The following is a 13,420-nucleotide window of genomic DNA, read 5'->3' on the forward strand; positions in this document are numbered from 1 at the left end:
ACCCCACCGCAACCTTCCAGCTCTGCATCTGAGGACGAGGTGGAGATTCTGGCGTCGGCTGAGGACCTCGATCTCGCCGGTCCCTCAGACGCCATTAATAGCACTTGCGCGGGTGCTCATTCGGAGGCAGCAGGTGACCCGGTGGCGTAATCTGCCTTCCCAGTCCCGTCACGCCTTTCCCAGCCATGGCCAATACCATCCTCCAGTGGAACTGGAGCGGTTTCTTCCACCATCTAGCTGAGCTCCGCCAACTTATCAGCCTTCACCCTTTCTTCTGCATTGCTCTCCAGGAAACTTGGTTTCCAGCAATGCGAACCCCCGCCCTCCGTGGCTATCGGGATTATTATAAGAACCGAGCAGCTTATGAAAGAGTGTCTGGTGGCGTCTGCATATATGTCCTTCACACTCTGCACAGCGAGTCTGTCCCTCTCCAGACGCCTTTAGAGGCTGTCGCTGTACGCGTGTGGACACCACAGACTGTGTTACCGTCTGCAGTCTTTATATTCCACCGGATGGTGATGTCCCGCAGCATGTCCTGGCTGCACTGGTCGCCCAATTGCCGCCACCTTTCTTGCTATTGGGCGACTTCAATGCCCATAACCCTCTGTGGGGTGGGTTAGTGGCAACAGGTCGAGGCGCCATCGTTGAGCATTTATTGTCGCAGCTCGATCTCTCGCTGTTAAATGATGGTGCCTTCACACACTTCAGTGTGGCGCATGGCACCTACTCCGCCATTGACCTTTCAATCTGTAGCCATAGCCTCTTACCGTCTGTCCAATGGAGTGTGCATGACGACCTGTGTGGTAGTGACCACTTTCCCCTCTTTTTGTCACTACCACAGCGTCACTCTTCTGGGCGCCCTAGCAGATGGGCTATGAATAAGGCTGACTGGGACTTGTTCTCCTCCACTGCCGCTTTTGAGCCTCTCTCTACTGATGACATTGATGCGGTGGTTCAATCGGTCACCACCGGCATCGTTACTGCCGCCGAATCTGCCATTCCCCATTCCTCTGGGTCCCCTCGGCGGAAGGCTGTGCCTTGGTGGTCGCCTGAGATCGCTGAAGCGATTAAAGATTGCCGGCGGGCGCTCCAGCGTCACAAGCGACATCCCTCCATAGACCACCTTATCGCCTTCAAACGGCTGCGTGCGCGGGCCCGCCCCCTTATCCGCCAACACAAGAAGGAGTACTGGGAGCGGTATGTGTCCACCATTTGCCTCCATGTCACTCCATCGCAGGTCTGGGCCAAGATTCGACGCGTCAACGGCTATCGGCCACCTGTCAGCGTCCCTGCGCTCTCACTGAATGGAGCAGTTTGTACTGACTCCGACATCATTGCAAATCGCTTAGCAGAGCATTTTGCTATGAGTTCCGCTTCTGCGAATTACCCCCAGGCCTTCTGCTCCATTAAAGAGCGGATGGAACGTCGGAGCCTTTCGTTTCGCACCAACCACCCAGAATCTTACAATGCTCCATTTAGTGAGTGGGAATTTCGCAGTGCCCTAGCTGCTTGCCCTGATACCGCTCCTGGGCCAGATGGCATCCACTGTCAGATGCTGAAACACCTTTCAGTGGACTGCCAGCGGCGCCTTCTCGATCTTTACAACCGTCTTTGGGTCGAGGGGGAGTTTCCGTCGCAATGGCGGGAAGGCATTGTCATCCCCGTTTTGAAACCTGGAAAGAACCCTCTGGAGGTGGACAGCTACCGTCCCATTAGCCTCACCAACGTTCTTTGCAAGTTGCTTGAACGGATGGTGAGCCGGCGCTTGAATTGGGTACTGGAGTCCCGGGGCCTTCTGGCTCCGTCTCAGGGTGGGTTCCGTAAAGGCCGCTCCGCCACCGACAATCTGGTGAGCCTGGAGTCGGCCATCCGTACGGCCATTGCCCGCCGTCAGCACCTGGTCGCTGTCTTTTTCGACATGCGGAAGGCGTACGATACGACATGGCGTCATCACATCCTTTCTATGCTTCATGGATGGGGTCTTCGGGGTCCTCTGCCGATTTTTACCCGCAATTTTCTGTCGTGTCGTACCTTCCGCGTGCAAGTCGCGGCCTCATATAGTTCCTCCCACATCCAGGAGAACGGTGTGCCACAGTGTTCTGTTTTAAGTGTCTGTCTGTTTTTAATAGCCATTAACGGGCTTGCTGCGGCCGTGGGAAATTCTGTCTCCGCTTCCCTGTATGCTGACGACTTCTGCCTTTACTACAGCTCTACTGGCATTGCAGCTGTTGAACGTCAGCTACAGGGCGCTATCCATAAGGCGCAGTCTTGGGCTGTAGCGCATGGGTTTCAGTTTTCGGCAGCCAAGACCTGCGTTATGCATTTCTGCCGGCGACGTACTGTCCACCCGGAGCCACAGCTTTCTCTTAACAGCGAACTTCTTTCGGTGGTGGAATCACACAGGTTTTTGGGGGTGGTTTTCGATGCCCGGTTGACTTGGCTGCCTCATATCCGGCAGCTCAAACAGGCGTGTTGGCGGCATCTCAATGCACTGCGATGTTTGAGCCACACCCGCTGGGGCGCTGACCGCTCTACCCTGTTACGGCTCTACCAGGCGTTAATCCAGTCCCGTCTGGATTATGGGTGCCTGGCATATGGCTCAGCGTCCCCGTCTGCGTTGCGGGTGCTGGACCCAATTCTCCACAGCGGGATACGCCTTGCCACTGGTGCTTTCCCCACCAGCCCTGTGGACAGCTTACTAGTGGAGGCAGGTGTCCCTCCACTGCGGTTCCGACGCCAACAATTACTGGCTGCTTATGCTGCTCATGTTTTTAGCTTGCCCGGGCATCCAAATTACCGTGTGCTGTTCCCGCAGTCGGTCGTCCATCTGCCAGAGCGTCGGCCCCGGTCGGGTTGTCCGATCGCCGTGCGCGTTCAGGAGCTTCTCTCCGGGCTTGGATTTTTCCCTGTTCCACCTCCTTTCCGGGCCATTTTGCGTACACCCCCATGGTGTGTTCCTCGCCCTTACCTTCGGCTCGACTTGGCACAGGGCACGAAGGACTCAGTACCTCCAGAGGCCTTCCGCCGCCGCTTTTCTTCCATCCTGGCCACGTATCAGGGCTCTGGAATTGTTTACACTGACGGTTCGATGGTTGCTGGTCGTGTCGGTTATGTGCTCACTCTAGGGGACCAGTCCGAACAACATTCCTTGGCGGCTGGCTGCAGCGTTTACACTGCTGAGCTGGTCGCCATCTTTCGAGCACTAGAGTATATCCGCTCCTGCTCAGGTGAGTCCTTTGTTATCTGTAGCGACTCCCTGAGCAGTTTACGAGCTCTCGACCCGTGTTTCCCTCGTTCCCGTCTAGTGATGGCTATCCAGGAGTCCCTGTCTACTCTTGACCGTTGCGGCCGCTCTGTGGTCTTTGTTTGGACCCCAGGCCATGTTGGGATCCCCGGGAATGAGAATGTTGACCGCCTGGCGAAAGAGGCCACCAGTCAACCACCTCTGGAGATTGGCCTCCCGGCGACTGATTTGCGGGCACTATTACGCCGCAAAATTTTCGCTTTATGGGACGCTGAATGGCGCAACCTGCCCGTACCGAACAAACTCCGTTGTATCATGGCGTCGACGACTGTGTGGCGGTCGTCCATTCGGGTCTCCCGCCAGCAGTCTGTTGTCCTCTGCCGGCTGCGCATTGGGCACACTCGGCTGACACACGGCCACTTATTGCGCCGTGAGGACCCACCTCTGTGTCGCTGCGGCTCCGTTTTATCTGTGGTGCACATTTTATTGGAGTGTCCGCTATTAGCTGTGCTTAGGCAGACGTTCGCACTGCCTGACACGCTCCCTGCCCTTTTACTAGATGACTCTGCCATGGTGGACTTAGTTTTGCCTTTTATTCGGGCAGGGGGTTTTTATAGTTTAATCTGAGTGTTTGTTTTTTTAGCATTGATTCTGGCTTTTAGCCTCTGATTTTAAACTGAGTTTTTAATGTGTTCTTGGTGGTTGGCTTTTCCTCTTTTTTTTCTCTATGGTCGGCCAACCACCGTCACACTCTGTGTGTTTTACTTTGTTTTGTCTGATCTCTGTCGGAGTCTTTCTCGTCCTGTGTCGTCTGACGTCTTTCCTGCTGGTGTTTTTTGTATTCTCTTTGGGCGGTTTTAATTTTTTTTGGAAAAAGGGACCGATGACCATCGCAGTCTGGTCCCTTTAATCCCACAAACCAACCAACAAAATCAACAGGCAAACACATTAAGCCAACAGTTGGCCACGAAAGCCTGAACAGTTGTGTATGACAGTCCTGTAACAGTGTAGCAGCTCAAGATCTGTAGATGTGGACTTGAAAGTCTATTAACTTTGTACAGTTTGCCTCATTACATCATCTATGCCGTCTGAGTATGAAGCTGTAAGTTTTGAAGTCCTTGTTTTGCTTTCTAATTGTATGAGTTCTATAGTGTGTGTGTTGGTGAGCCAGTTATTGTAAGATCCAAACGCAAATTACTATCACGATCCAGTTATTTTATTGAAATTTCACCCCTACTCTGTCATAAAGGCCACTAAACTTTGCCAGTAGGTAGTTTCAGTGTACCAACATTACTGTGGAACTCTTTTTATATCTCCTCCCATTCTTGTTAAAAAGTGCTGCATCAATAATTGGAGAATATAATTGGCAGAATAAAATAGCCAATGTTGTTCTTGTCTGGGCACATCTCACAATTCCTCTACCGTTTTGCTTCTGCGCCCCTGAATTGAAAATTATCTTGAACAGTCTATGCCCAGTCTTCTCTTGACTTGTAACTCCATAAAGTTCATGATCAAGTGGTCTGATTAATAAGCACTACTCTTGCTGTTCGTAATAATTTTGATATTTTGCTGCACTTAACAGGCTTGTGGTATTTTTTCCTTCTGTCCGAGGGGCAATGTAATTTTGCCCAACTGCCTTAGCCTTGGAGCCTGGAGATTACAGTGTACTAGTATGTGTGAGTTGCAGTTCTGTGAATGTATGTGTGTTTTCTTTATCTGATGAAGGATTTAATTTGAAATCTGAACATTTTTAGCATTCTTTTTCATTCTGCCTGTCTGTGTGGTGAGTAACAACATGCACTTTCCATGTTATTATTTATTACTTCTGCAATAAGATTACTAAGGTAAATGAGGACTTCTGAGAAGTGAGAAGCATATGTAATTCCATAAAACCATGAGTGGCTGAAAACAGACATTAAGTAAGGCGTGCATTGATATGCTGTAACATGTGGATAAATTATCACCTTCCAAATTTCAGTAGTCATGCTGAGTATTTTCTCTATTTAGTAAGAATGTACACAGATATTTCAAAAATAGCTTATTGAGTATCATATTTTAATCTATTGATCTCTAAAATGAGTCTCTTGTTTTCTTAAGAACCTGCACATAGTATGAGACAGTCTTTCCAAAGAAATTGTGCAGCTTATGTAATATAATCCTCGGTGCTTTTAATTTTCTGTTTTGTTTCATTTGTCTTAAGGCTGGGAAATTAAATACATATCGTTTTTGTGACAATGTATGGACGTTTATGCTGAACGATGTGGAATTTCGTGAGGTGCAAGATCTTGCAAAAGCTGACAAAGTGAAAATTGTGGCTTGTGATGGTAAAAGTAAGTAATGTGTTTACTCTATTTTTAGAAGAAATAATAACTTGTAAAAAGATTATAACTGTCTTCAGTTAATTTTTGAATGTTCTGTGTACTTCAGCACTAGATAATTATGTGTGACAATGTCCTACATTAATACCGTTTTCACTGTCAAGGTTCTAAATAATCAATACAGAAGTTAGATTAAGTCATGTTTGGGAGTAGTACCTACTACACTGAAGTAAAATAAAACATTCCATTGCAGTAAGAAAGATGACATCCTTAGAAGACAATTACAGCAGATATATGACTTAATATAATTATCCTAACTGGATTTGGCTGTAGAACTTGTATTACTGTCACTTGTAGTTGGAGGAAACTGAATATTCCTTACTTTATCAGACTACTAACAGAGAGACCGACATTGCTTGATAGTGTAGACATGCTTCTCAGATTTGCACGTAACTTGCTTTATTTTCATGGGGCCTTTTGCATATGTAACAAATCAGCCACTCCTACAATTGTTGCTATGTTAACAAGAGAAATATTAACTGCAGCTTGAAGGAAGAGGAAGTTCAGTCATTTATATTCAGTGGGTAAATACGTAATAGATTTGATATATTATTGTAATTGTCAGAGCACCATTTCTCATTAAAAGTTGTTTGCTGGGGATCATTGATGATATTCTAGTATTGGAGATTTATTTCTATCATACAGAAGAGCAGCTACAGCTGTGAAAAGATAAAAATAATGAAGATGATTTAAGTGCAGAGATTGGCATGGGAAAAACAGCCCATAACAATTAGAGAAAGGGAAAAGAAATGAGAGAAAGTAAGCTTTTAGGCATGTTCCAAGGAAGGCAAGTTAGTTTGTCTGGCAGAACTTGAATGATAAACTTTGTGTTTGTGGGAGAAACAGCCTTGAATGGCAGTAATGTTTGTTATTGAGGTACATTGTGCACTAATTTATTATTAATGATTGGAGACCCATGTGAAATACTTTGCAATATACTGTAGAGTATAAGGGTGATATTGTACAATATATTAAGAGACTGCAGAGTTTTAAAAATATACTACGCAGTATATTGTGCCATGTAAGGTTGATACTTCATAATGCACAGTAATTCCTGCCAAAATGTTGTGATTTGAGGACATGCAAACAACTAATAAAGCCATGCCATATGGATATGACTTCATCAGGAAAGACAGATGAAAGGAATCATCTGTTGAAGGTCATTCAGGGAGTACTTTGATTACTTATTTAGTACTTATTCAGTTGTTAGCTGTAGAAACATCCAACAAAAATGCTTAAGTGCAGGGAAGTATCACTGCAACTGCTCATTTGTTCATTTTAGAAGCTTAAATTATTTATTGCAGAAATAAATAAGAAGTCACTATTTTGCCCATAGCCACTTCCTCCTCTTTATTTTCTTTTTGCATCACATAGCAATTGCAACCACAATACATGTAAGTCCTAAATCATAGAGTGCCAATATGTTTGCTTCAAAGACAGTATTCTAACAGATGTCCCACGCATAAATATTGTGCAGTAATATTGTACTGTTCTTGACCTTGTATTTTGCACAGTATATTGACGCAATATCATTGTGCAGTAAATATTGCGTCGATGAGGACCTTATACATGAGAAATGGTTACCTTGAAGACTGGTGTGAGAAAGGGCATTTGGCAACAAAGTCAAGTGATAAAATAAAATTTGCCAAATCGTGGAAAAGTTGAAACTCGTTCTAGATAAGATAAATGCTGAGTGTAATACATAGTAGGACATGAATCTCTGCAAAAACATAAAATTTAGTTTTGATTATGAATAGCTTGTCCTCTAGGATGCCTGACAAGAGCAGGTCACAATTGGGATCTGAAGTCTATTGGAAGCCTCAGATCTCTCTTCCTTCATGTGCTAGTGACTAGTTTTCTTATGAATGTAATGGGGCAGAACACAGAACTTCTGCCAGTTATAGGATATGAACATGACTTGCCATTAGGGAACCTGGTTCCACAACGTATAAATGCTTTGGGTGCATTGTGCCTGCTGACCAGTGGCTGAAGGCGCTCCTCTTTTGAGGACCAGTCCTCTTTTTGGATAATTTTCCGCACTAATTTCTAGTTTGTAGTGGTTAATAGGTAGCCTTAGACTGACTGTCGACAGAAAAGATATTTTCTGACATAGTATTTAGTAACCTTTGGACTCTCGCTGTAACTCTGGGGGAGGGGGAACCTGTTCATTGAATGAGGAAGCTTGTTTGTTAGTGTTCCTTTGTGGGAAATGTGATAATGGTTGCAGCATTACTTAATAGCAATGTTTATGAAGAGATTAAAGAAAGGATGAGGTTTGTTACAAGTTTGGAATAAGTAAAAATATACGTCTCGCATGTTCTTTCTATGCCCAAGGCATTGATAATGCAAAGATAAGAAAAAGAACTTTTATGAATCTGTTTTACAATGTCACAAAAATATTTGGGCATTCTGCAAAATATAGTATGATCGGTCTGCTACATGCACTTCTAAACATTTAGGACTTTTTTCTGTTTCAGATCACAGTAATGACTAGCATCAGAAATCTCCAGAAGAATCATGATCATTGTCTACATTGCTCTGATTTTGTTTTGTGTAATTTTTGCTTAATAAGACTGTTTTATTATGGCTCTAAAACTGTGACACTTCCTTTCATGAAAAACTTTTAAGTGATATTAATTTTGTTTGTAACGAACATATAGAGTTCCAAACAAATACAGTTTGTTGAAGCACAATCCAGCATTACCAGTAGAATGTGTTTCCCACCTGTAACCCATGTTTGCTTGTATCTTGAAGTTTGTAAATGTTGTTTAGTTATATGTTGTGTAATGTTAAAAAAAATAAACTAATCTCTGTTACAGTATTGTATATTTTGTTTATGTTTTGTCAGTAACTGAAAATTACAAGATTTAAATATATTTATATAATTATGTACAGGGCTGTGATCAAGTACTCGTTGAAATTAAAGTTCCTGGCAGACCAAAATTGTATGCCACTTGAATGTTGCATTGTGGAGAGGAGGTAACTTAAGCCTTGTCCCTCTGTGTAAGAGGCAACAAGTAACGAAAAGACACAGAAATCCAGGGAGATCAGTACTGTAGGAAGACAGAAGACAAATCCCAAGTACAGATTCCCTCTTTCCCACCGCCACAAGATCCCTCCCTAGGTTGTACTGTGCTGGTGGTCCAGCAGATAGTGATGTTTGTTGATCCTGCAGAACAGTGACCACCAGTTTACTGAGATGGCTGGCCCTGAAAATTGACTCTGATTTCTCACTTTGAAAAACTTTGCCAGCCACCAATATCCTTCCACTGTTCCCCACCTGAAAACTGTCAGCAGCTAGGCCTCCAAGGACCCACGAAAATAAATCTGGGTGTATTGGTAATGTCACTGCCAATCATACACATAGTCAATTAAAATAAGTGACACTACAAAAGTATAGACTACCCACTGCTACAGAAATGACACGGGCATTCCAGTACAAAAAAAAAGTCACCTACACAGCCAGATGACACAACCCATACAAATGTTGACATAATCATAAAATATCAAATTCTCTTAAAATTATTTCACTTCTCAATTAGCAAAGCTCATTTCTCAGAATAATGTAGCATTGTGATTTCGTGATACAAGTTATTGGGTCGTGATACAAGTTATTGGGTTGGACAGAAGAGCAAGAGTTGTCTTTATCTATGGTCATGTCACGACAGACGGCCACAACCCTTTAATTGCATCCTCTGTTCACATCATATGTAACAATTGGTGTTTTTGGGTTCCTCTTGCGTGTCCCATTCAGTTAAATTACTTTCATCTGATTTCTCTCCAGTATTCCAGTCACTAAACACACAAGTAGAGAGAGTGATCTCAGGTTTTCCTCATCATGTAAAACCACCCTTCACTTCCAATCAAGCCACAAAGTCTGAGTTTTTATTGTTATTCATTTTATTTTATTCTTTTTCCATTCTACATGACTGAAAGATCCCATCCTTTGCTCCTATTCCATTGGAGGACTCTATGGTAAGCCCTCCATACCAAAAATTTTGAAATCTTATTACCTCTTATTTAGTAACAGAGACATACTAGGGCCTAAAGTCTGCATGAGTTACCAACTCTGTGGATGTAACAAAAATTTGCTAAGTTTTGTGGTATCAGATGTAAAAGTACTTTTTTTCCCCTGTCGATTCATGCCTGACATGGGAGCAGGCAGGCAATTTGAGTGCTTAAGGGCTGGGGTGAACCTTTTGCATGCATGTCCACACTTTACCACCAAAATACAGTGTAAACAAAAATTATTCTCACTGTACGTGAGACTGTGATATCAATGATCTTAGTTTGATATATACCACTGTCTCTTCTAACATGTTCTCTCATGTTACAAGAGATATTTGCAATTTTGTTTTTGCAGTGTGCAACGAATCAGCCCAAACAAATACTAATCGTCACATCTTTCGGTGATGCTTAATGTCAACAGAAAACATATCTGTTTCCGAATACAAACAAAATTATTTTTGAGACAGAATTCTACAAGCCCATTCGATAGGACAGTCCCAAATTAGTTTAGTGAGATATTTGTTTATCGATATGTATTAACAGGGACAATAAAACAGGAAGAGTAAGCAGTAGCGAGTGAGCAGCTCTGCTACATGGTGGTGGTAGACAGGAGCAAGGCGGTACACAAGTCTGGGTAAGTTCAAGTTTTACTCTTCGTGTCAATACATGTCAATTAAGAACTACTGCACTAGACTAATTTTGGAATACTCTGTTGAGTGGGCACATAAAATTCGGCATTGAAAATCAATTCCTTCGACACTGGACGTCTCATGAAACATATAATGAGCAGTATTCATTTGGATCAACTCCACCTACAAACTGTAAATACGAAATTGCAAATAACTGCTGTAAGAAGAGTGAAAATGAGCCTGTTGACTCCTAGGAGACACCCTGTATATATTTTTTGGGTTTGTACAGGGGGGCATTGTTAACATAGCTCGTCGTAAGCGAATTGTTTTTACAATTTGCTTGTGCAGTGAAGATTATGGTGCTTATATTATTTTGTGGTAAGTAGAGATTTGAGGTTGTAAAATAAAGAAAACGATCCTTTATTGGTGAAGATACTGTGATCATAAAAAAATTGAGATTGTGGGTGCAGGAGATATCTGGTTCAGAATCTCCTGGATTTTTTTTCCACAAAATGTTTAGCTGAATGTATGTACCAATGCAAGTATATTAAATTATTGTTTCTTGTGAGATGACATTCTTCAGTCAGTCATAAGTATTTACAATAAAGACATGGCAGTTACATTTGTTAAATCTTGTAAATGTGCTTTAAGATGGTATGTCTTATGGCAGTTTATGGCCACAATAGTGTTGCTGTCAACATTGCTGCAATAGATGGCAATTTTGCCATATGACTGGGCAATATGGCTGAAGTTGCAGGTAATTGCCAAGGATTTGCTCACCAAGGGTGGGCAATATTTCGTATTGTGGTAATATCTGTCTGTCTGCATCTGTAAACATTTACCTCTTGCTCTCACCTTTGTCTCCTACTTCTCTCACTGATAGTGTTGCAGCCAAGTGTCTGAACGAAAACAGTATAGTTTTGTTTTTGCTTATTTTGACACTAATGGCAAATGCAAGGCAAAAATGTTTCATACAGTGGAAATACAGGTGGATCTTCAGCTACATGGTTTTCATTTGTGTCACATGTTTGATCCTATCTCGAGAAGCAGGAATTGATAGTATAAACAGTTGTGTGAGAGCAAAAATAAAATAAAATTTACATTTTTGTTTTAAGATTCCTGTAATGAAATCTTCCAGTCTTTCTACCAAAGCATTACATACTTCCACTACTATGAAACTTTATGACTAGTGAACTTTAAAGAGGTACATTAAACTTTGTATTAATCGTCACCATCAGGTTGTAACTTGTGCCAATTCTCTTGTATTTGTATCAGTCTTAGCAACTCTCGGACCAGTTGCTTGTACGAGATATTTGAAAACATGTTTTGACATTCTGGTAAAATTATGGAACAGCTATGTGTCTACTAGTTAAATTTTCTGGAGCATTCTGTTGTGACCTTTACCGTAGTTAATTTTAGGTGGGCAAGTTCCATGTGAGCAGGTAGATTTTTAATCAGTACCACAGTACCTCCTCTTGGGTTATTGATTCTGTCCTTCCTGCAGATTATCTAATTGCAGTTGCAGAATTGTGTTTGAGTTAGGACATGGGTTTCTGTCAATAGGGCAGCATAAGCACAATGGGAATTCTTCTAGGATTGAGTATTGTGAGAAATACCATTGGTATTCCAGTTCACAATCTTAAACGGCATTGTGTAATAAATCCAATCCATTGGAAATGTTAATGGTAGCAGGTCAGATGGTACTAAGTTTTTTTTTTAAAAATCTGGTGCTTGTCGGAGTTCCATTAACAGTCTGTTGCACTGTCAAGAAAATTTGTATGTGTAGATTCATTAGAGCATACCTAGAGGAAATTTCATGTCGTGCTGTGGGTCAGTGGACTGTGAGGAAGCAGCTGGTAGCTGTTAAGCTGAAACGTTTGCTGGATGCCCACAGTGTGCATGGTTGGTTCTGTGTTGCTGATGGGTTGTATTTCGAAAATGGCACGCCGCAGAGCAGTAGAGCTGGAAACTGAGCAGGTCCTGAAGGGGTGCTGATCGCTGTTGTTTCAGGTGTGGGGTGTGATTTCGCTCACACAAGTCATCATAGATGGGGCACTTCTAATATTTGACCACAGTTCGTGCATTTGGGTGGAATTATAGTAAGGTTTCAGCCGTTTTGTGTCCAGTGCCACGTATAACACAGTTTGGGGGGCCAATTCACTGCTGCAAGTCATGACAAAACTGATGGCAATTGTGACATTGCGCTGAATTATTTGGGGCTCTGTGTGACGCCCCTCTCACTTTTAAGTTGGAGCAAATCGTAAATACTTTTGTCGGTGTCAGGGCATCAGTATTTTCCAGTTCGACCATGTAGAGCAGTGGTGGTCAAACTTTTCTACCCAAGTACTGCCATTGTGGGACGGCACTTTGGGCCGCATATGTACAGATCTTATTACTAATTGCTAATTTACATAAATCAGTACGTTTTGAGCCCCCATAGTAGACTAGCAATAAAAAGGGTACAGTAACGTTGCTCCCAGCCTCCAAGCACCGATAGTTAACAGTTGACACCATTGGGAACACTTCGTGTCGACATTTCTGTTTCAGATTGCTGCCATCCTCAGCGACTCCAAAATTGTGACACTAATTGCGTGCCGAAGTGGTGCTGTGTTGGCTGCATAAGTGCATGATTAATTGCATAAGTGCATGATTAATTGTACTCGCATTTTAATGCATTGTGCGATATGAGACACGATCACAAATGTTTAGTAAAGGTTTTGAATGTAATTTTTCTTGTACTTATTATGCTGTATTTCAACAGCACTAATTTCATATTTCTTGCTATAAAGAATCCCCGTATTTGATGACCGTCTCTATATGTGCATTGGGCAACGGCCTTGCCGCAGTGGATACACAGGTTCCCGTCAGATCACCAAAGTTAAGCGCTGTCGGGCGTGGCCGGCACTTGGATGGGTGACCATCCGGGCTGCCATGCGCTGTTGCCATTTTTCGGGGTGCACTCAGGCTCGTGATGCCAATTGAGGAGCTACTCGACCGAATAGTAGCGGCTCCAGTCAAAGAAAACCATGATAGCGACCGGGAGAACGGTGTGCTGACCACACGCCCCTCCTATCCGCATCCTCATTGAGGATGACACGGCGGTCGGATGGTCCCGATGGGCCACTTGTGGCCTGAAGACTGAGTGCTTTTCTATATGTGCA

The 13,420-nt window shown here is 43.2% G+C and overlaps 1 protein-coding gene and 1 pseudogene across 1 annotated transcript in view; both read left to right on the plus strand.

The window, feature by feature from the left end:
• The window catches only part of LOC126251984 (transcription initiation factor IIA subunit 2), a 39,647-nt gene extending 31,199 nt beyond the window's left edge, over positions 1 to 8,448 (plus strand). The window contains exons 3-4 of the mRNA XM_049952762.1: positions 5,445 to 5,574; positions 8,100 to 8,448. Of these exons, the coding sequence (XP_049808719.1) occupies positions 5,445 to 5,574; positions 8,100 to 8,116 (147 nt within the window). The 3' untranslated portion in view covers positions 8,117 to 8,448. The remainder of the gene's footprint in view (positions 1 to 5,444; positions 5,575 to 8,099) is intronic.
• Positions 8,449 to 13,086: 4,638 nt separating this feature from the next.
• On the plus strand, positions 13,087 to 13,204 carry LOC126210157 (5S ribosomal RNA; annotated as a pseudogene).
• The last annotated feature ends 216 nt before the right edge of the window (positions 13,205 to 13,420 follow it).

This window comes from Schistocerca nitens, chromosome 1 (assembly GCF_023898315.1).
Source record: "Schistocerca nitens isolate TAMUIC-IGC-003100 chromosome 1, iqSchNite1.1, whole genome shotgun sequence".
NCBI classification, from domain to species: domain Eukaryota; kingdom Metazoa; phylum Arthropoda; class Insecta; order Orthoptera; family Acrididae; genus Schistocerca; species Schistocerca nitens.